This window comes from Anabrus simplex, chromosome 8 (genome assembly GCF_040414725.1).
Source record: "Anabrus simplex isolate iqAnaSimp1 chromosome 8, ASM4041472v1, whole genome shotgun sequence".
Lineage (NCBI taxonomy): Eukaryota > Metazoa > Arthropoda > Insecta > Orthoptera > Tettigoniidae > Anabrus > Anabrus simplex.
Genome location: NC_090272.1, coordinates 31,129,491 through 31,153,512, shown reverse-complemented (window position 1 = coordinate 31,153,512; position 24,022 = coordinate 31,129,491). Strand labels below are relative to the sequence as shown.

General features: G+C 41.6%; 1 protein-coding gene across 4 annotated transcripts in view; it reads right to left on the bottom strand.

Moving 5' to 3' along the window:
- LOC136879262 (proton-coupled zinc antiporter SLC30A2) overlaps positions 1-24,022 on the bottom strand; it is a 280,390-nt gene that overhangs the window by 87,015 nt on the left and 169,353 nt on the right. Inside the window, exon 1 of one of the 4 annotated variants that reach the window (XM_067153080.2) lies at positions 22,881-23,046. The exons of the other annotated variants lie outside the window; for them this stretch is intronic. Coding sequence (XP_067009181.1) covers positions 22,881-22,921 — 41 coding nt within the window. The 5' untranslated portion in view covers positions 22,922-23,046. Of the gene's footprint in view, positions 1-22,880; positions 23,047-24,022 lie in introns of those variants that run through there. 4 annotated transcript variants of the gene reach the window in all.

Sequence of the window (24,022 nt, the reverse complement as noted above, 5' to 3'; positions counted from 1 at the left end):
TGCTTTGAGTCTACTTGAAGGTGAAATCTAGTCGTCTCTTTTGTTTTGTGAATGCTGTGATGATATTATCATAAAATGTGTCTGTGCTTTTCAGTTGGTGCAGAACTTCCTTTTCTATGGACAGAACTGCCAAGCCTGATAGCCGCTCTTGACTCTGTGTTGACCTCTGATAAGTCTTAATCCTCCTGAGGGCTGAAAACGATCTTTCAACTGACGCTGGTGTGCTTGGAACAGTTACTATAAGTACACCCAATTTGTACACTTCAGGAAGGGCTGTATCTAATTGTTTGCTTTTCAGGGAACACACTAAGTGATGAGGGTGTTGACCAGAATACAGCACGGTAAGTTCATTCTTCAATCGGATAAAATCAAACAAGTCTTTATAGGACAGTTTAAGATTTTCAAAAGCAGAATGATGAAAAGTAGCTTTGTATGCTTCATACTTCAGAGGATCCAACAAGGAAGTAAACTGTAATTGGTTTAATGACACAAATCGTTCGTCTAATTGTACAATAATGTTGTCAAAAATAGAGTGGTAAAGGCATTTCCTTGACATTATTGGATCTTCTTCCCGACATTGTCGTTTAGTTGGTAGAGGGTCTTCGACACCATGATAGACCAGAGTCTCGGCCCAAATTACGTCGCACTTTTTCCTGAGGTTTAGTATCTCTCTTTTGATTTCCTGAACTTTTTTGGGAGCAATATAGGACGTCTAAATGCTAGGATTGAAGGATATTGAAAAGGATATCAGTGAAGGTGAAAATGTTGTTAAAAATCAGTAACAAAAAGGACGTTTCAGTGCTGGTTAGAAATTTCATGAAACCTTGTGCCGCTACAACTGTTTCACTGTCCCAGTTTGAGCTTTGATCTAAAACATTCCGAAATAATTCAAGGAATGAAGTGCGATGTTCTTTCACTGCGTGAACAAGACGAGATGAAAAATTCCACCGTGTTGGAGCGTTTCTAAGTATCCTCTTTGCGGTAAATTCTTTCAGTTCATGAGATCGTTTAGAGGACATGTGAAAAAATGATCCTCATCCCGTTAAGGTCTGAAAAAATATTTTACATTCCTTGATACAGGAAACTGACTGTGACAAAATCCGATTAAGCTTGTGACTAAAGCAATGGATAAATATGGTCTTCGGAAAGAGTTCTTGTACTTTGGTTCTTAGTCCAGTTGTGTGGCCGGCCATCCCAGCTGCTCCGTCGAACGTTTGTGCAACCAACCTGTAGTTTAAGTGAAACTCAGTAACAATGTCTTTTCACATGTACAAACAAACCGCTGGCTGTTCGATCTGCGCTGACATCAGTGAAAGAAATGAACCTTTCGTGAACTTCACCACTTTCAGAATCAACGTATCTCAGAGTGGTTGATAATTGAGACAAATTCACAATGTCTGAAGTCTCGTCAAGAAGAAGGGCAACGAAAATAGCGTGTTTTATTTCTGACTTCACTTTTTCCAAAACTACATCACTGACTGCCCTTATTAAGTCATTTTGTATCCTGTTTGAAGTCCCGCGGAACACGGTCGATGTTTCTAGGTGTGTACTTAACGTCGCATCGTAAGTGGCGAGTAAGTTCAATGCACCCACATAAGCACCCCTGTTAAAAGAATCTTCGCCCTCATAATCTCCACGGAATGGTAATTCGTGAGTAGCTAAAAAGCACACAACATCAATCAATCGCTTGAGCACCTCTCTGTTTTTCCGAACGGTCTCATATTGTACAGTGCTTGCACGCAATTGAGCATCAATCTGAATATCATTTCTAGATTTTCCAAACGTTCTCAGCTGTAATAGTGAAGAAATGTGTGACTAGGATTTCTCATGCTTTTGAATGGCATTGTGCAAGTTACTCAGATTAACATAACCAGTGTCAGACCAAACAGTCCGGTCTCTTGCAAAGAGTAAACATGGCCAGCAAAACAGTTTATTAAATTTGGAACTTCCAGCAATCCATTCTGTTTTACTGTACTGTGAAGTTTGGAAATGACGAACGTACTCTTGACTTTTGTTTTTATGCGTCCCTTTAAAGTTGGGCATATCTGGAGAAGGTTTTCCAGATTAAACAATTTCTAGTTTCTCACATAAGCTCCTAAAACGAAACGGCTTGTCCAACAGTTGTTCAATTACACAAATAGAGTCAGCCATCGCAAATATTACGGTAGTTGAAACTAATAAGAAATTACGTAACGTATATTTCACTAATATTTCTACGTAAATACACAATTATGCACTCACGACACAGCACTGTCCACGTTGCATGTTATTATTATGAAAATCATTAGAACGTACGCCCCTACAAACACGCCACATGGTCCACAACAACGCTGGTACCTTCTATATACTAGGCAAGTTTTTCTCACATTTACATTTAAGAAGAAATTGATTTTCAATTCTAAAATGAACTGGGTATTCGTACTTTTAAAACGTTCTTCACTGCTGTCAATTATCACTCGCAAGAGCTGTTTCAGCAATAAGCCAAATCACAATAAATAAACGTATCATAAGCCAGCACAAAGTTGCTTCACACCACAGGGGTCTCTTCCCGCATCGCGCTCACTTGTTTCTCTCCCTGTCCGCCTTCTGCGTGACGTCATGTGGTATGAGACAGCGGTCACCCGTCCTGCTGACACGGATTACCACTACAGTCTAAAATAGTCATAACTTGTGAACCATTCATGCAAATAATGTCCTGACAAGGTTATTGTAATCCTTATAAAATACTGGAGGAGGTCAAACAATTTATTTTGATGAGGAACTTGAGGATAATATCGAAATATTTATTTAATTTTAAGGAGTTACATTTTTTACCGCGGACTGTAGCATAAAATTGCTTCTAGAGGGCAGCCGGTTGGAAATAGGTATGTGCCATCCCGGACTTTTCTGTAGAGGATTCTATGCTCTACATTTCGTACGCTTACACTGGGGGTCTATCGTTGATGGTTCACGCAGCGTAAGCCAAGAAAGCAAGTGACCGACCGACCGACCGACATTTTAATCTCTTTCTACGTATTTACTGTATATCGGATCACGGATATATAGTAATTTGATAGTGGTTCACTACGTGAACAGTGTTCGTGTTGTCAGTATCTGAAGTAGAACCACTGTACTGATTAAAATGCAGTCAACATATTATGGAAACGTGTGTGGCGCTATAAATTGTCGGCACGTAAAAGAACTCCAGAGGGACAAAATTACGGCACCTCGAGTCTCAGAAAACCGTAAATGTTAGTGAGACGTAACACAAATAACATTATTATTATTTCGCATATTATAAAGTCAATAACGACAACAACCATCATAGCCAGTTAGTTTGCTACTGTGATGGCATAACAATACTTCCTCGTCAGCAAAGCTTGGTTATTGAAACACTTTGTAATAAACTCTTGCATATCTCCATTATTACAGCTCATACGGTAAAAAGGTGTCAGATATAAATGACTGAATGAAAATCATATTTTCTATAATTATTGTTATGTGCTAATAGCCGGGCTGAGTAGCAACTCAAATGGTAGATCGCTGGCCTTCTTAGCCCAACTTGGCAGGTTCGATCCTGTCTCAGTCCGGTGGTGAAGGTGCTCAAAACCATAGTTAGTGGGACGTAAAATCCAATAACATGAACATTATTATGTGCTAATAACTTATATTTCTGAATATATTTCGAAGCTCGTGAAATAATACAGTATCCGTGATCCGATATACAGTAAATACGAAGAAAGAGACAAAAATGTCGTGCGAGAAGAGACCTGTTACTGGATCTCGGTTATTTCAAAAGGGGGCCTCACACATCCCAGTCATGAGTGGTTAAAAATATAGCCCAGTTTGTTGTATGTCCTCCGCTCTCTCCGCTCAGCGCCAGCCAGCCGCACGCACGCAAGCGTGGAGATTTCGAGACTCGATGCGCAGCCTTCAGTGCGCGTGCCTGTACGTCGAGTGCTGTATAAAAGGAGCTCCCTGTCAGCCACTCTCCAGGATTTTCCCCAGTGTCCTGCTCCAGAATACACTGTACGTCGAACACGGAGGCTACTCCTCTTAAAAATGTGTCTCGACCAGGTGGACGGAATTCTGGTAGTATGAGGTTTCACCTCAGGTCACTGTTCCAAGTTCCCGTTCCTTCATCCAAGTCGAGCCCCAATGCTGTACTCTACACATCCCCCATCTCCCTCAGGCTCCGACACATACACATTAGATTCTCTAATTGTGTACTTAGCTTTCCTTCAGTGCAAGCTCATAAACTTAAAACACTGCCAGTTAGAAGGAACTCTCTTCACTAATCTATGCAAGTGAAACTGATAGTTTTCGACTATCACGAACTGAACATTCCTACGAACTATCTTTACAAGATAGAAGCTAGTGTAAATACATTCCAAGTGTATATAGTGTACAGTGACAGAAACTCTTTCAAGTTTAATTATCTACTTTGCTTCAAGGCAATTTTATGTTTATCCTTGTAAATTTCTATGTGAAGAAAATAAACAAGTTGTGTTCTGGTAAGCCTGATCCTGTTTACAACACAACTCATTGGCGACGAGGTAAAAAACAACTACGTGCTATCTGCCACCAACTCATTAGCGACGAGGTACAAAACTGTGCGCAATCTGTCACCAACACGTTGGCGACGAACTACAACAGTGGTCAGTGTGTCGCCCACTCATTCGCAACGAGGTGCAAACTGCTTACATTCTGTCGTCAACTCATTCGCGACAAAGAAAAAAACTCTTACAGTGTATCGTCAACTCATTGGCAAAGTGACACTATACTCCGTGACTATCACCATTCCACATTGGAACCTGTACGGACTCTACCAGCAGTTAGCCTTTTCTCCAGTGCCTATTAGCCTCCTTCGAACTACGGACAGTCAGCCTACATTCCAAGGCTCTCTCTCTCTCTCTCTCTCTCTCTCGCTCACAGCACCTGTCTGGCACGTTTCAGCTTGTGTGCTCTCTCACACTCTCCCAGCTGTTCCGGTGAAGGTCGCACCTCAAGCAACCTCAGTACAAGCTGCTACACAGGTTCTTTTCTCTCACGCCTCTCAACATGGCTACAGCCGAGGAACTCGCGACCTTATTGCAAGCTCTACAAAAGCAACAACAGCAATTCATGCAGCAGCAACAGGCAGCATTGCTCACAGCTATTCAAGCTCTTTCTGTTTCTACACAACCCTCAGCAATTCCTCCGTTCTCTGCTTTTGATCCGGCTAAGGAAGAATGGTCAGTCTATTTAGCCCGCCTACAGCAGCATTTTATATGCCATTCCATCACGGATGACAAGCGCCAACGTGCTCTATTTCTCAGTTCGGTTGGCAATGCTACGTGCGAATTACTACAAAAATTAAGTCCAGAGGAGCAACTCTCTGAAGTGCCATTCGCACAGCTCTTGGCCCGTATCACTGAACACTATGCTAAAGCCCCACACATAGTGGCAGCTCGCTACAAATTTTTTCAGAGCAGAAAGCAACCGCATCAGACTCATGCTGAGTGGATAGCAGAATTACGAGGTCTCGCTAAACCCTGCCAGTTTATATGTTCCAAGGACGGTTGTGGTACGCCCTATACCGATTCCCTCATTCGGGATATGGTTATTCTGCATACTCCTGAGGACAAAGTTCGTTTTGACGCTGTCAAGAAGAGTAACCCTTCTTTAGAAGACGTCCAGCGTATTGCTACGGTATACGAACTTAGTACTAAAACTGCCGCAGAAATAGCTTCTAAACACGAAGTAGCTCAAGTCTCTACTCCAGTCCGCCAGTCATCTGCTACCTTGCACCGCGCAGCCAAGTCGCTCTCTGCCAAGCATTCTCGCCCGGTTCCCTCTCGTTCTTCTACACGGAAGCCCACTTCCAAGAGCAAGTCGCAACTCCTGCCTTCCTGCAGAGGATGTTTCAAACATCATGAACGTCGTGCATGTCGTTTTTTCAAAGCCACTTGTGAAAGATGTAATAAAGTAGGACACATCAAGACTGTATGTCAGAGTTCGCTCCGCCCTGCTAAGACTCCTGCAGCGCGCCCGAAGCATATACAGTCCCGACAGGACATGGAAGTTGATCAGATAAATCTTATTCTTCCTACCAAGAATTCTCATAAGATCATCGTTCCTCTATCATTCTCTGATCGCTCTATCGATTTTCAGTTAGACACTGGATCACCTGTATCTATCATTAACCTGGCTACATATCACGACTTAGGTTCACCTTCATGCTCTCCAGCTGACATCCAGCTTGTTACATTTAACAAACGGAAGATTGACATTAAAGGCCAAATCAAGCTTCCAGCCAGTTATAAAGGAATTCAGAAGGTCATTCCACTACTCGTAGTCAACAACTACACCGCATCGAACATTATGGGCATGGATCTCTTTAATTTATTCGGCTTCCAGATTCATGACAATATCAACGTAGTCTCTACTCTGCACCCTACTTCTGAGATTACGGCTCTCCTCGAGCAGTTTCCTGAAGTCTTCGACTCTACGCTTGGAACCGCCAGAAACTATACAGCTCACATACAGCTGAAATCCGGCGCTAAGCCGCGCTTTTTCAAAGCACGTCCAGTACCCCTAGCACTTCAAGACCAGGTCACTAAGGAGTTAGAAAGATGGATAGAAGACGGAATAGTGGTACCAGTCAATTCCAGTCAATGGGCCACTCCCCTAGTTGTAATCAAGAAACCTGATGGCAATGTAAGACTTTGTGGCGATTTCCGATCTACGATCAACTCACAAATCGACACAGATGTCTTCCCAATTCCCCGTCCAGAGGACTTATTCAGTCGTCTTGCTGGTGGACAATTCTTCTCTAGAGTGGATCTTAAAGAAGCCTATCTACAGCTACTTTTAGACGAAGAATCCAAGCAATGTCTCACACTCAACACTCCTATCGGACTGCTCCAGCTCCAGCGTCTCCCGTTCGGCGTCTCTTCCTCAGCTGCTATTTTTCAGCGCTATTTAGCTCAACTCACCGCCTCCATTCCTGGTTGTGCTAACTACCTTGATGATATTATTGTGACCGGCAAAGATCACCAAGAACATCTCCATAATCTGCGCCTCCTTCTCACGAAGTTGAAAGACAATGGCCTACGAGCGAATCTCGCTAAATGCACTTTCTTTCAGCCGCAAGTTCACTACCTGGGACACATCATTGATAAACACGGCATTCAACCTAGTGAACGGAATGTCTCGGCGATTGTCAACATGCCTGTACCACAGAACATCAAGCAGCTCCAATCCTTCCTAGGCAAAGCGAACTACTATAACAAGTTCATTACCCGCTTCGCTTCAATTGCAGCTCCATTAAACGCCCTACGCAAAAAAGGTGTCAAATTTCAGTGGTCTCCGCAATGCCAACAGGCCTGGCAAACGATCAACAACGCCCTTGTTCAAGCTGTTAAACTCACTCATTTTCAGCCTGGCAAGCTCATCACGCTAGCTACTGACGCATCAGATTACGGCGTCGGTGCCGTTCTCTCCCAGAAGGATCATCACGGACAAGAACGTCCCATCGCCTTCGCTTCGAAGACACTTAATGAGCATCAACGTCGGTACTCCCAGATAGAAAAAGAAGCTTTAGCCATCATCTTTGGTATTCGCCGTTTCAATGAATATCTCTATGGCAACCATTTCCTGATCATTACTGATCACAAGCCTCTAGTACACTTATTCCATCCTGGTAATAAGATCCCTGAGCATTCCCTCAGAAAGCTTCAAAGAGGGTCCATGTTCCTTTCTGATTATTCCTATCAGATCGCCTATCGTGCCACATCCCAGCATTATAATGCTGATGCCCTCTCTCGCTTACCAGTAGGTCCTGATACCGCCTTCGATTCTCAAGAATCCGAATGTCTTCAGTTAGACATAGAACTCGAAGACACCGTATCCAGCTTTCCTATTGACGCTACCTGCATTGCTAAAGCTACGGATAAGGACAGTACACTTGCTACAGTACGTACTTACATACGCAACGGTTGGCCTCTTCAGAACAAACTTCCTGCCCACCTTGCGCCTTATCATCGTATTCAGCATCGTCTTACGACTCGTGCCGGAGTTATACTCCTGGAAACCGGCACCACCTTCCGAGTGGTTATCCCACTTAGTCTACGGAAACAAGTTCTGGACTTGTTACACCAAAGTCATTGGGGCATATCCCGCACTACGCAACTGGCACGTCAACACTGCTACTGGCCTGGTATTGATGCCGCCATCGAAAAGCTTATCCGCCATTGTGAACAATGTCAAGTTAATCAGAACGCCACGCCTTCTGATCTAGCTTCATGGCCTCCTGCTACTTCTCCATGGGAACGAGTTCACATCGATTTCGCAGGCCCTTTCCTCAATTCCATGTGGCTCATCGTCATCGATTCTCTATCGAACTTTCCCTATGTAGTGGATATGCATTCGACTACTACTACAGAAGCTACCATTCGTGCTCTTCAGAAAATATTTACAACTGAAGGATTACCTCAAGTACTAATTTCTGACAATGGACCGCAATTCACAACTACTGCTTTTAAGAACTTCTGTACATATAATGGAATTCGCCATATCCTAGCTCCGCCTTTTCACCCTCAATCTAATGGTGAAGCTGAACGCTTTGTACAAACATTTAAGAAAAGTATGAAAAAAGCTGTCTCTTCAGGCTTAACTAAAGACCAAAGCATTGCTACAACTCTTAAGCAACTACAGAACTCTGCCCGGTGCTGATAATGTCACTCCTGCACAAAAGCTTCATGGACGACCTCACAGAACTTTACTTTCTCTGTTGCAGCCTCTTCCGGCCCAGCCTAAGACATCGTCAACGAAGTTCACAGTCAACGACAGAGTCTACGTCAGGACATTCAAGTCAAACCCGCTCTGGTTACCTGGTGTCATCCGCAGATCTTTGGGCCATCGTCTCTACGAGATTCAGACTGCTGAGAAAAACATTTGCCGCCACCAGGACCAGATACGCCTGCGCTACCGTCCATATCCGGCTATTGATTCTCTTGTTAAGCCAGATAAATCTATTGCTGAACGAGCTTTAGACCATTTAATAACCATGTGTTCCTTTCAGGGCGATGCAGCGCCACTCCGCCCAGTCACAGCTCCGGACAATACAACAGTGACGTCAGAAGCTCCTGCCCAGCATCGCAGCCGCCGCCCGCGCCGCCGCCGCTTCACGGCGTATCGGCGTATTTAGGAGGGGAGGGTGTTGTATGTCCTCCGCTCTCTCCGCTCAGCGCCAGCCAGCCGCACGCACGCAAGCGTGGAGATTTCGAGACTCGACGCGCAGCCTTCAGTGCGCGTGCCTGTACGTCGAGTGCTGTATAAAAGGAGCTCCCTGTCAGCCACTCTCCAGGATTTTCCCCAGCGTCCTGCTCCAGAATACACTGTATGTCGAACACGGAGGCTACTCCTCTTAAAAATGTGTCTCGACCAGGTGGACGGAATTCTGGTAGTATGAGGTTTCACCTCAGGTCACTGTTCCAAGTTCCCGTTCCTTCATCCAAGTCGAGCCCCGATGCTGTACTCTACACATCCCCTATCTCCCTCAGGCTCCGACACATACACATTAGATTCTCTAATTGTGTACTTAGCTTTCCTTCAGTGCAAGCTCATAAACTTAAAACACTGCCAGTTAGAAGGAACTCTCTTCACTAATCTATGCAAGTGAAACTGATAGTTTTCGACTATCACGAACTGAACATTCCTACGAACTATCTTTTCAAGATAGAAGCTAGTGTAAATACATTTCAAGTGTATATAGTGTACAGTGACAGAAACTCTTTCAAGCTTAATTATCTACTTTGCTTCAAGACAATTTTATGTTTATCCTTGTAAATTTCTATGTGAAGCAAATAAACAAGTTGTGTTCTGGTAAACCTGATCCTGTTTACAACACAGTTCGAAATTTCATTTGGTGTGTTTCACGGTAAGACTGTATCCAGATGCAAAAAAGTGAAAACTTACTTTATTATTAAGTCAAAATTTCCAGTATTCCATGACAAAATAATTTGTCTCTACGTAAGGACCAGGACATTTATTAGGATATGGCATTTTAATGCAAAGAGTAAGGAGCTAGCACAGAGAAAATATGCCAATAAGAAGGCTAAGCTTTGGGCTAGTTCATCAAGTAATTAAGTCTCCTGACACGTACGTTTTAATAATTTAATATAATTCCATAATGATGTCGATATGATGCATATTTTCCTATGCCATTTAATCTAAATATTTACTTCATCAGGAAATAAATTAATTATTTTGAGTTGCATGGCAATATTTTATTTCTTATCGTATTATATGTCATGTATTTGATAGTTGATGTTCTACCTGCTCAGCATGTGACGAAATTTAACGCATTTTTACGTTTTTAAATCTATTGGAAGTGCCGTTACTTATCGAATCGGACTAAACCAGACTATTATTTGATGAAAGATTGAGAAGATGTTTCACAGGCACGAGAATTCACAGGCTTGCTGTACTGCGACTGTGTTCCTTACTCGCTATCGTTCATACCGCGTGACGTCAGATTGCTCCAGCCAATGGAAGCTTCAAGCGCAGGAGTAGCCTACCTTATATTCTAGTTACCTTGGCTTCACACTGCTACACCATGCGATCAAGCCGGGCAGCGTTGAGGTGTCGGCTTACCAAGCTCACTTACTGGCACGGTTGCTACGCATGCGTCACTTTAAACTCAACGCTGGGCGAGCCAAGCGGTAGGTGCGTCGCGTACCCTCGCTAATGCAGAAATTCGTACTGCAGAATAACCTTGCTGCATACTGTAGAAAACCATACTGCAGCAAATGCTCTCAGTTAAAAAAATAGTATTGCCAACTGACAAGATAAAATTATTTGTTGCACTTACAGTTGCATTACTGCTTACTTTGCTTCAAGTCCAACGGGTAAGCCCGGCTTAGCCTGCATACCCACAATGCACGCTACTGGGGTACAGTCCCAGCATTTGCCTGGTGCGAAAATGGGAAACCACGGAAAACGATCTTCAGGGCAGCCGACAGTGGGATTCGAACCCACTATCTCTCGGATGCGAGCTCACAGCTGCGCGCTCCTAACCGCACGGCCAACTCGCCCGGTAGTTAGGATTTTAGAGTTAAGGTAGTTATAGAGGTGGCGCTTATATCTGGCCCGGTTTCTCGCCCATGTGAGTGACCACAAAGTAGACTTAGTTTATTTTTGTTTTGTAATGGGAACAGGTATTTGAGCGAAAAGCCTGTAATGTTCATCCTCAATAAATGTTCAAATGTACTGAAAGGACACTTCACGCAAATTAGCACAAACGTTTGAGATATTAAGTTACTGACGAATCAATTTCTGAATAATGTCCTTATGTCATTATTAACTTTAAAATACTTCCTGCGTATATTTCACAGATTACTTTCAAAACATTAAACACTTTATCTTAATTTGCATCAAACACATATATAGCACATGAACACAGTCATCAGTCAGTAAACACAATAAACAGTCTTGAAGCATGACATTAATTAATACACGGATTCAAATCATTTATTTAAATTTAAATTCCGAATTAAATCACATCAATTCCCATTTAGAAGCACATGTTCAGACAGTGCTGATCCCCATATACCTACACCAGCGCCGCGTAGTGAAGGAGCATATCAACCAGCACAAGTCGTTCACGGCCGACTGGATCCCTCGCTGCGTTCGGAGCTAGCTAGAACGACGCATCAAGTCGGCCGTGAGTCGTCACACTATACATTCCTATTCGTCATGCTATTACTAGAAACGAGATGGTGTCTATTTTGTTCGTTCCGGATAGGCTTGAAAACTACTGGACCGATTGACCTGAGTCACGGAAGAGATACTGTTGATGTTGATATATTTCACGCAATCAGATAGTTAACATTGATGAAATATTAATTATTTCTTACTCAAATTCTTCTATGCGAGCAACGAGTAGAATTATTTTCCAAGGAGGGGATTCAAACCCCACAACACTGAGGACAGAAGGAGCACCTCGCCTGCCGTGTTACATAGCTGTCGTAGCTGCCCAAGCATGACAAGGTAAGAATAATATTATCGTACTCATAATGTTGCGTCAAACGTATGGCTGTTACAAGATACATAAGTACAGTACTTCCTTGGGAGGAAATACTTCCGTTAGTACGCCAGGAATATTACCGATATATTGTTTGTCCTTTTCATAGCATATAATAATCTAAGCCTTTTGATTTTTTTTAGCAGTCTTTATTCTCCACAAGATATACACCAATCTGGCCATACACGAAAACATTTTTTGGCAGGCCTCGCCTTTCGCGTCAGATCCGACAGGCCGCCTGCCAGGCGTGACTTCAAATACAGTAGAGACAATACGCGACACTTCCGGATTTAGCCTTGTTAAAATGGGAGACAAGTCGCAAGTGGCGCTCCTAGTGGCTTGACCTGAAAATTCGCGCTAAATTCAGATATCAATGGAAATGTATATACGGAAATGGATAGATAAATTACGTCTAGAAAGAAAGTATTATTGAGATATTAATTTCGAAGTTGCTAAAGCAATTCTGGATAAATGAATGAAGAATTATTTAACAGGTTATTATTTAAAGACTGAAATTAGACATATAATCAAGATGTGAAATGGACTGCTATGAAAGGGCTTGATCTTTCATTTATGCATTACGTTTTTAGTTTTAGAACTCCTGCCTGAACGTTCACGGCTAGATTTTTCTTTTTTTCTCATTTAAAAGCATTGTATCATCATATTAAAACACTTGTTCATCGTCGCCATAAGACCTATCTGTGTCGGCGCGACGTAAAGCCCCTAGCAAAAAAAAAAAAAAACACTTGTCAACAAAAATATCGGCACATTCCTTACACACATGATTCAATGAATTTATGAATTTTCCTTTTAACTTGAAGCCTACTAACAGAAAGAAAATCTATAAATTTAGCCTCAAAAACATTCAAACTTTCTCTATAAGCAATACTTGCCATAATGCCATTACATTAGGGTAAAGCAAATTTGCATCACCATATTGTTTCAACAAAATATGTACATTTCATAAATCACTCATATTTCTTTAGTGCTTGACAACGCATTACGGCATTCGAAATGGGGTAACTTGGAACACAACCAGCCACACTCATATGCATATGTATTTTCCTTAATTAAATCAAACCCACAGATCACACCTACAACAACACATCGGTATTGAAGGTTAACTGCTGCACTATACAATAAAATATGCGTATTATATTTTAAGCCAGTTAAAATATGGGTCGAGCAGGTCAGAAGATTGTGAAGTACTATAAAAATCTCTTTGTCACTGGAAGAATATATATGCAAACACAATATTACTTACATTTTCTTGTCACGAGGGAAACGGAAGAAAGACCGCGCATTCTTCTCTACTTCATAGTTACTGCAGCCAAACACAGCCCATACCTTTCCCCTCATGTTGAGAGGAGATATCAAGGAATGTCACACGCTACTATTTAACTATGTCAACTCACTGAAAACGCATGAATAACACCAAAACCTTTACACAAATACACGTGCTCTTATGACAGAATCAGTAGTTCTCAGGTCAATCCACTAGAGAGAGCTCTAATAGCTGTCCCTCGATATCTCGCAGAGTGTCGCGTATTGTCCCTACTGTATTTGGTGACCTTCAGAGACCCGACCTGCTGCTCACCATCAACTGTGACAAACAATAATGTACAACGGGTGATTGTTTGGTCCGCCCTGTCAATATATTATTAATATTTGAATAATTTATTATAAATTATTAAATTTATAAATTATTAATATTTGAATAATTTATTATAAATTGAATTAAGGACCGATATGGTCAAGTTTGTCGACTTTATCAACTGAGATACCAAGCCTGTCGTGCTGTGCAACATGATCTGTGAACAGTCCAGACCCTCCCGTTAATGGAATGATCCCTGAGTTCTCGGCAGGCCAAACCTCATTCGCTGGCCTTTCAAACTAGTCTGAAATCCTTGCCGGTCGGGTCTGCTGTACTTACAACTGTGGACATCGAAGCAGACAGATTATGTTAAATCATGCAAAAAGAAAAATCGATCGTAGTGGATGAAATCATGGATAAGAGAGCGAGATAGCTTTAGTCACATTAGTCTGATATAACACCTGAGAAAAAAATGAACCGGACGATTACAATAATTATTTGCGAATGGACCACAGTGATTATGATATGCTGTTAGGTAAGCATGTATGGATTATCCTCGTTATTACGCTAAACGATTGATTTGTAATGCATATACATAATGACTTGTTTTGCGTAGCTATTACTGGTGAGCAGTCTGGTTGATAGCGTATTTATTGTAGATATTGTAGCTTCTAAGCTGAAGAAGGAGACTACTGTAATGCGACAAAGCATATCACCTGAAACACGCTTGATCGAGACACTGCGACGCCTCATGTTTTAAATGCCAGAGACACGGCCGCTCTTTGTACATTTCAATAAATTTCTCTGGCAGTACCTTTGTCCACTCCATGCTTTCCTTACAAGAGGCTTGCTCTGTGAGGCGAGGCCCTTCCGTTGAGGTGCTGACCAACAGGTCTCGCCTATAGCAGATAACGCCTCATACTGATCTCGCTCACTAACGAGCTATTCTAGCCTGTCGGAACGTGTTACAATTCCTTTCCGTGTATGGCCAGCAAATGACTGAATGTAATAATTAGGGTTCGGATGTTTAGGAAAAGTCCTATTTTTCTTTGTCTCTATTTTCTTGCCGATTTTATTTTAGTGCAAATCAGGTAATTATCGTCACAATTAAACGATTTTCATTTGTCATATGTAAATGCATATTTTGGCTATTTTTGTCGTAAGTTCATATTTTGAGCTATTTTCGTAGAAACGTCATATTTCTGTCATATTTCGGCGGTCTGACGACAGTCGTAGCTGTGCAAAATCAACTTATCGAATGCGAACTAGTGTTCACAAAACTGCTTCTCGGTATCACATCTGCAGTTAATAAAAGTGGAATACCGTTTGTACAGAATGAAGTCCATAGACTTCACTGCACTTTTTACATGATTTAAATACGAACCAATAACCTTGTGACGTAGAAACGAGCTTCTCTTCTTACAAGAATGTGTTAAGTGTTAATCGGAGTTCTTTCGCACCTGATGATTTGAAAATGAATATTGTCATACACTTCAATCCCATCCGCGGAGAAGAATGAAAAAAATATGTCAGTTTGCATTGTAGGCCCTGCCGCCTTACCTTAATGTATTGAAAGACATCTACTTAATTCGTTTCGTGGTGCTCAATTTAAACTTTAACGCATTTAATAATGTTAAATGAAATCTGGGCTTGAACGTTCCAAAATATTTTTTAAAAATAGACTGATTTCTAGTTTTCTCGTATTTTAAACCACCCCTACAGGGTGCAAACATGTTTTGACTTTTTAAATGATGTGTGATCTGATTATCTTATCGAACCTAGTACCGGTACTTTATAGCTATGTATTCAGAAAATTAATATGAAAGTAAGAATAAAGAATTTAGTTAACAGATATGTATCGAAAGAACTGCCCTTTCGATTTATAATTTATAAAAAAATGTCCATATTTAGGTTTATTATTTTCGGGTCATATTTTGTAATTTTTACGTCATATTTCTCCACTTTTGAGGTCATATTTCGTCACTTTTGAGGTCATACTTGCTTGCTTATTTGGGCTATTATTAGGTCTTAGACATCCGAGCCCTAGTAATAATATATGACAACACGCTCGTTCTTTATCAATATCATACACGCACCTACATGAGTGGTACTTTACGTCATATGCTGTTTGTTTATCTGCATGTTCGTGCTGTAGCCCGAGTCGGATTCCGCCTTCGGTCGCGCGACTGCTCGAGGTTGCTTTGAACTTCGGCGCGTATCGGGTCAGCTCGATCCCGCTCGAACACGGGTATAGTCTGCCCATCACTACTTTCCATACATGTACTGGCCACATACACAGAATCTAGCATTAGCTATACAACCTCAAATCAACCCAAAACTGGAAACATTCAATGAATAACTTCCGTATAATATTTCGAAGTAATTCAAATAGGTAATTTGGATACCGTACTTATCAGCGTTATCAGAGTCTCGTGGCAGCGTATGTGATCGTGATGTGGAGCTCGTTTAATACAAATGATGACAGTTTCTTTTCCTTTCTTCGCCAATTCTGAAGTCAAACTAGTGAAAGTTTCCAAACTTGTAGTTTCGTGTTGGTGTATCTTCGTAATTCGCCCGCGTTTTTTGGCACTAACTGTATCATGGATGTAAACACACACGTTTTCTTTATTATTATCCTTCACATGATTCAAAAAGAAAAGATAGATGGGGTCAAAGGAGATACGAAGATAATTCATACAGAGAGAAAATAAAACGGCATCGTTAATCCTCCACAACAAGGAGGGATGACTGATTTTATGATCAATATCAATATACAGCTGGAAGGCCTGGAGGTTCAATAATAATAATAATAATAAAAATAATAATAATAATAATAATAATAATAATAATAATAATAATAATAATAATAATAATAAATTGAAAACAGGCATGACGTGGACTGAAGAGCGGAAGGAAGCTCACCAAAGAAGGATGCGAGAGTACTGGCCGAAACAAAATAATAATAATACTAATACTACTACTACAACTAATAATAATAATAATAATTTTCACATCTTTTAAATTGTCCATAACCTACTGAGAGATTCCGAAAATACTGCCAGAAATCACACTAGAAAATTCGTCACCACCAACACAAGAAGAAATTTCTTCACACATCAAGAAACTTGAAAACAACAGAGCATCAGAGGAGGACGGAATTGCAGCTGAACTTTTGAAAAGTGTAGGCCCAAATTCACTCAAAGAAATTACACAAATAATTGAAAACATTTGGAAAACTGAAAAGCTCCCGGATGATTGGAAGATTGCTCTAATCCACCCACTACATAAAAAAGGTGACAAATCAGATGTAAATAATTATAGAAAAATCTCTCTTGCATCTGTCACCTACACAATTTTATCAGCATGTCTCTTGCAAATACCATAAAAGCAATTAGAACCCAAATTAGCTGAATATCAAGCAGGATTCAGACCAAACAGGTCATGCCCCGAAAAAGTTTTTAACCTCAAAACCATACTCAAAATGCGAGCTCTCAGACAAAAACCCCTCACATGCACATTTGTATATTTCAAAAAGGCTTACGATTCAATCGACAGGCCCTCACTGTTACAAATTCTAGAAGAGAGGGGACTAGATTCCAAAACTCGAGAACTTATAAAACCAACACTGACTGGCACGAAATATAAAGTGAAATTTATGGCGGAAATCTCAGAACCCTTCGACATTCAAACAGGCGTGAGACAAGGTGATGGACTCTCTCCTATTCTGTTCAACGTCGTCCTAGACAAGGTTATGGAAGAATAGGAGAAAGAACTCAAGAAATGTGAGTTTTGGAAGCCAATCCGACTAACCTTTCCCAAAGATAACCACTACATACCATACCTCGCTTTTGCAGATGATCTGGCGACAGTAACAGAGGATGAGGAAACTGCCGTTAAACAGCTCGAGATACTTAAAGTGCAGAAAAGGTGGGACCACAGATATCATTCTTTTGTTCAAAGACATATATCAAAAGGCTGAGAACGAAATATGGTACAACTGACAGAGTCCCTTACTTTAAATACCTCGGAAAATTGATCGAACCGACAGGCCTTGAAAAGATCTCACAACAAACTCGTCTCCAAAAAATTAAAAGAGCATTAGGGTTGGTCCAAAACATCGACAACAAAAAATCCATGTCAAGACATACAAAAATTCGGCATTCCAACACAGTCATAAAAGCAACAGTTCCTTTACGCAAGTAAAACATTAGCACTGAACAGAAAGCAAGAACTTGACGAAATCAAAAAAGGAGAGAGGAATATCATTAGGAAAATCTTAGGAGCAGGATACACCCAATAAGGTTACAATCAATCGAAACAACAGAAAAGTTCTCAAACATCGAAACTGACATTAGGAAAAGACGAATGAAATTCTTCAGCCATCTGACTAGATTACCAAAAAATCGATTGACAAAAAAGTTAACAGATTATGTAACCTCGCTTAAGAACTCAACACCCTGGCTTAACGAACTCTGAAAGGATCTCAAAACCGCAAACATAAGTTCAACAGACGTCCTAGAAAGAGACATATTTAGACACAAAGTAAAGTTACATCAGAGCAACCACAACAAAAACAGTAAAGGCCAAAGTGGTCGGTAGAACGTAAACAAGCCTTCTCGGAAAGAATGAAAACCTATTGGAAAAACAATAAGAACCCACAGAAGAAATAATTGAGTTATTTGCTTAACGACTTCCAGTATTGGGAGAAGTGGTGGTGATTATTGTTTTACGAGGAAGTAAAACTGGGCATCCACCCTCTATTAATATTATGAGAGGGGAAAAAATGGAAGGTGCTCGATACTTCGAAAAATGAAGGTACCGGCCAAAGTAGGGCCACGAAAGGCGTGAAAATGAGTTGGGTAAGTAGTGTGTGTGCAAGAGAGAAGGACAGCGAGACTCATGGAATGGCCGGCCGCCCCACCTCTACCTGCTTTCCGCCGTCCACTCCTCTCTACGCGGTGCTTAAATGAGCAAACGGTGACACCCCCAAACTGGTGCTAAGTACTGTATACCACTGGACATCTAATTTTGATATGGCTGAATAAAACATTCCTACTGAAGTCGTTTTACCAGATCTCACTCAGATGGAGAGATACCTTGTCAGTCAAGCAATCTGCGCACTATTAACATACGTGCATCAGTAAATAAAAATCAAAGCAAACTACATCTGTATTCGTTTTCACTACCGACAACGTACTTTAAAAACATTGAAAAGCAGAAAACAGTCTACAAATAACACATTCTAACTCAAGGATGTACCTTTCCGGCCCTTAAGCCTAGGGTCGAACCCAAGGTCTGTAAGGTTAACCCTGGACACGTAGCCAGCGTAAGGTTATGTAAGGTTAAGAGCGTGCTCTTAGCCAACCGCTCTAGTGAGGTTACACGAGGTGAAGCACGCACTCTTAGTCAGCACATTCCGGGTGTTGGAGGCCTTTCCCAGGGGCCGGGTGGTGAAGGTGGCCGCAGAACTCTCAAAAAAACCAGTACTCATGACGATTGTATTACTCGTCCATCCACCCAACCAATCATAATTATTGTACATTAAATAAATGTATGGAGACAACGAGTGTACGCAAATAAAAATAAATAGGAAGAGAAGAAGAAAAAGAAGGAGGCTGTACCACCATACCTCTAGAAGATCGTAATTCGTGGGTTTATTTTCTTGGAATTTCTGGCGCTATCCTTCAAAGCATTTGCATTGCTTATAATATCTAAATATTGTTTACTAGTAATAGTTAAATTTAAATTGATCAGGTGTATATATAACAATGCCAACATCATTTAATAGGAAGTTTAGTTTTATAAATTGCATTTAGTTCTACATTTTGAACTTGATTCCGCTTTTATTGCACGTCCTCGATATTACCTAGCCCAAGGAATAACACAAATGCCTCACTTGGTTACTGATCATCTTCTATGTTAAGTTTTAGGATTGTGCTTTATCAACAATAAAATGCACTGCCATTCATCTACACAACAAGGAAAAGGTCAAAAGCAGTATACTCACCCTCAGCTCGGGAAAATGAGTGAAACATACTCCTGCATTCCTCGTAATAGTTAAATTTTCGGTTAGGACCTTCTACTTTCATAAGTTTCTCCCACCCTCATTCGAAAGAAATGAGAATATTGGTGTATAGTCTCTTGTATAGATGGATATTCGTCGTGATGTGCGCAACTTTTTGTCATTGTGGCAATTTATTTTATTTATTGACATTATGTTTACACAAAAAGAGCTATATGGTAACGATTCAATGAATAAATTCCACGAGAAGCATTACGTTCCTTGAATTTACACTACAGACCACATGAAAATAACATACCTAATCTAAACTATAAGGTGTCATAATCCCAGTAAGAGCTGTTCATGACATAAATTTAGAGAACGAGCATGCAATATACACTGACTTAGCAAATGTCATGGGATAGTCACCTAATAGCGCGTGGGGCCTCCTCTGGCCCTGCGAACTGCAGTGAGACGCCGTGAAAGTAAGTCGACAAGTCCCTTGCAGTCCTCTGGACGCAGCGGCCGCCAATGCTGGTCTGTTCGTTGGTGCAGGATCCACGGCACGGAACCTGCGTTCCAGGACATCCCAGATATGCTCAATAGGGTTCATATCGGGGCTCCTGGGTGGCCATGGCAGTCGTTGGACCTCCGCTGCATGTTCCTGGAACAATTCCCGGGCGACGTGGGAGCGATGTGGTGGCGCGTTATCATCTTGAAACACCGCAGAACCGTCTGGGCGCTGGAAGGGGTGGAGGTGGTCTCCGAGCAGCTCAACATACCGCGTACCATTCAAAGTCTCTTCCAGAACAACTAGGGGGCCCATTCCATACCAGGAAAATGCACCCCAGACCATAACAGACACACCAGCGCCCTGGACCACACCTTCGAGGCAGGCGGGATCCATCGCTTCATGTAGTCTGCGCCATACACGGTGCCTCCCATCGGCATGGTGCAGTTGAAATCGTGATTCGTCCGACCATATCACGTTACGCCATTGTTCCAGTGTCAATCCCTGGTGACTGGCAACAAATGCGCGTCGTTGTGCCCGATGACGTTGGGTTAACAGTGGCACCCGTGTGCGTCGCCGGCTCCCATACCCCATAGAACCCATGTTCCTACGGATTGTCCACTGGGAGACGTGTCTAGCACGGCCTGTGTTGAATTGAGCCGTGATTTGTTACACGGTTGCCTGTCTGTCACTATTGACAATCCGTCTCAGATGTCGCCGGTCACGGTCATCGAGGGTGGCTGGACGGCCGGTCGTTCGTCTGTTGTGGACGGTGACACCCGCATTCAACCATTCACGATACACCCTGGACACGGTTGATCGTGTGAAGCCGAATTCCCGCACCACTTCCGAAATCGCACTTCCCATCCGTCAGGCACGACCACCATACCCCGTTCGAACGGTGTCAGCTCACGACGACGTTCCATGTTACACCTGTCACATGCACAGCCACTGCTCACAAGGTCTCCTATACAACTGCCGCTGGCACAGGGGGCGTGTGGTGCGCAGACAACACACCTGCGCATCAGTGCTCGGCTATCCCATGACATTGTTCAGTCAGTGAACTTATAGGCTACATAAAGGTCTGATTTGAACAGTCACAATTATTATGTATTACATTCGCAAGAACAATTCATAACATTCATTTATAGCGCCCTAAACAATAAGCTGACGACTGACTTGGCTAGTTTCCTACAGTGCGACCTGTACATCACGAAGGCAGTGGTACGACAGAACTTCGTGCGATTATGCCATTGACGCAGGGGGACGCCATTTCGAACATTAAAATGTGAGGTTATTTTTAGAAATTATGTAATATTTTGTTTTACTTCTAGGATGCAGGAAAAAATCAGTGTTCTGAATGAAACTCATGCCAAGGGAATCCTGGACATGCTCGAAGACGGAGATACGTTTGATACTGATATTTCAGATGAAAAGGATAATTTTGAAGATATTCCAGCTGCTGTTGGCCAAGGCGTCAGGATAGGATGTAGAAATATTTCAGTCAAGGAAGACTCCCAAATGGGATTCACAGGACTGGCAGATGATATTGGATGTGAACGTGTTGTGACAGATCAACTAATGCTAGAAGGTGGGGAAGAAGCTGTTGGTTTACGTACACAGTTAGGGACTGGTGAGACAACTGTAACTAACAATGGCCACCTGTAGGATTATCTCGCTGAAAAACTACAAAGAAACCCAAAACGCTGAAAATTAATATAGGCGTCGTTCTTTCTCTTCTTTTATTCGTTTTAACATGATTTCAGTGATGTTCAAGGTTTTCAAGAGTATCTTATTGTATTCTTCATCAAGTACATCACAGATGATTTCGAAAATTTTGCAAAATACACAAATATTTATGCCCTGTAGTCTGGTAAAACAAATTTCAAAAGTACCAATGCCAGTAAAATAAAAGCACTGATTTGCCTACACAGAGCTGTAGGAAATAAGTCATGGATCTGTATAAAGGGAGCTGCACGGTCCGTAGATCTCTATGTCATGGTCATCCATCCATACGTCACATCACAGCCTGCACGGTTGCTATGTAACATCGCAATACACATTTTATCGAAAGACATATTTATGATCATTTGATTTCTAGGAAGAAATGCAAAAATGTGAAGCCAATCCAAATTATTTTGTTTTTCGGGAGTATCTCTTTTGAAGTAAAAAGTCAGTCTTAATTATTTTGCGATTTATTTATACATATCATTGATATTAACGATACGTAGTCATATTCTGCAATAAAAAAGTATTTTTAAACCTGCATTTTAGTCATTTAAGATTTCATGGTCTTACAACCCCCCAGACCCAGTGTCCAATATATTGGACAAGAAAATATTTGTGAAGCAATGGCAACAAAAACGATTTTTGTTCTAATATGGCTTAAAATAATCCCAAGGGGTCTGCTAGACAGCAAAAATACTTTTTTTTCGACGCCGGAAGACAATTCGGGACTGAAGGGGTCGCGTAGCCTGAGTGGACCTCGAACCTACCTATAGGACCAGGCAAAAGTCCCTAAACTGGTCGGGAACGAATACGGGGCCTCCAGGTTAGAGGCAGACATCCTACAACTAGACCGTGGGGCCGGGCACTATTCATCAGCTAATTACAAAATCTTATTCTTGCAATGAAATCTGAATGAGTCCGGTAAGATCGTAATTATTTTGCACTGCGTGCTAACGAAGGTCTCCTGAGCTACTCTCCGAAGCGACTTACGTGGACTTACTTGCTGGCTTGCTGTGTTTCTTCTAACCTCTCCTGTGTCATAATTGTTCTCCTTGGCGGTTCTTTCTTATTAGTTACGGAACCAGTACTACACCACTTGTGAACAAGTTGTTGCACGTAACGTTTTGATGGTATTGTACAACCGGGAAACTGTCTACGGAATTTTCGAAGTTTCTTCTTTTCGTGCAAATGACACTGGACCAATAATATTCTCTGCGCTGTGGATTAACTGACCATCCAGATAAAACCTAACAAAACACCTTACAACTCCAATAGTACTAGCGAACTGCGGACTTATCACGCCAAACATCTTCTAATATTACAAGCCTACGGCACGCGAGGCCACGCACGGCACGGCTGTGACGTCAGAGGAGTTACGCTTCAAGTACTGTGTAGAGATAAGAAGAATGCAAAAATGAGGAATGTGGCCTGCAAGCACGAACTTCCTGTTCTGCCCAGACATAGCTCTTATCTGCTAAAGGAAAACATTGACTCACACTTTGCAGTTTGCTGGATTACAACTGACAAGAGCGAAGAGCTGCCAGTAGAAGATAATATAAAGTCACCTGGATAGTAGCGGAGTTGTTATGGTAACCATTGCGTCACTGGCTCTGCTGGTGAAATCCCCTTCACCCCGTGCTCAGCGGGCATGTGCATTCTTCCGATCTCCCAATAATACGGTAGAATCGACAGCACGCATTTCATCACTAACTAGACAATGATACGATAGGAATTTTAGTCATCCCCACGGTCACTTATGAACGGTATCGAAACACGTTTGCTGCGAGACAGTTTCATATCTACGACGATGAAAATGAACGGCCTGAAATTTTATAACAAAAAACTCATTTTTTTCAAAGATAAAATTTACATTTGTAATAGTGCATCTGCACAATTATTTCATGTCGTAATACGTATGTATATGGACGGAATGTGGAGAACAATGAAAACATTAAGAAAATCATAATCTCGATAATAATAATAATAATAATAATAATAATAATAATAATAACTGTATGATTCCTCTTGCTGTACAATCACTCTCAAAAATTATGCATAGGATGATTCATTCCAAACCTACTTTTATCAGGAAAATAGGGATACAAAAGACCAAAATTAATTTGACATTGTGTGGGTTACCGA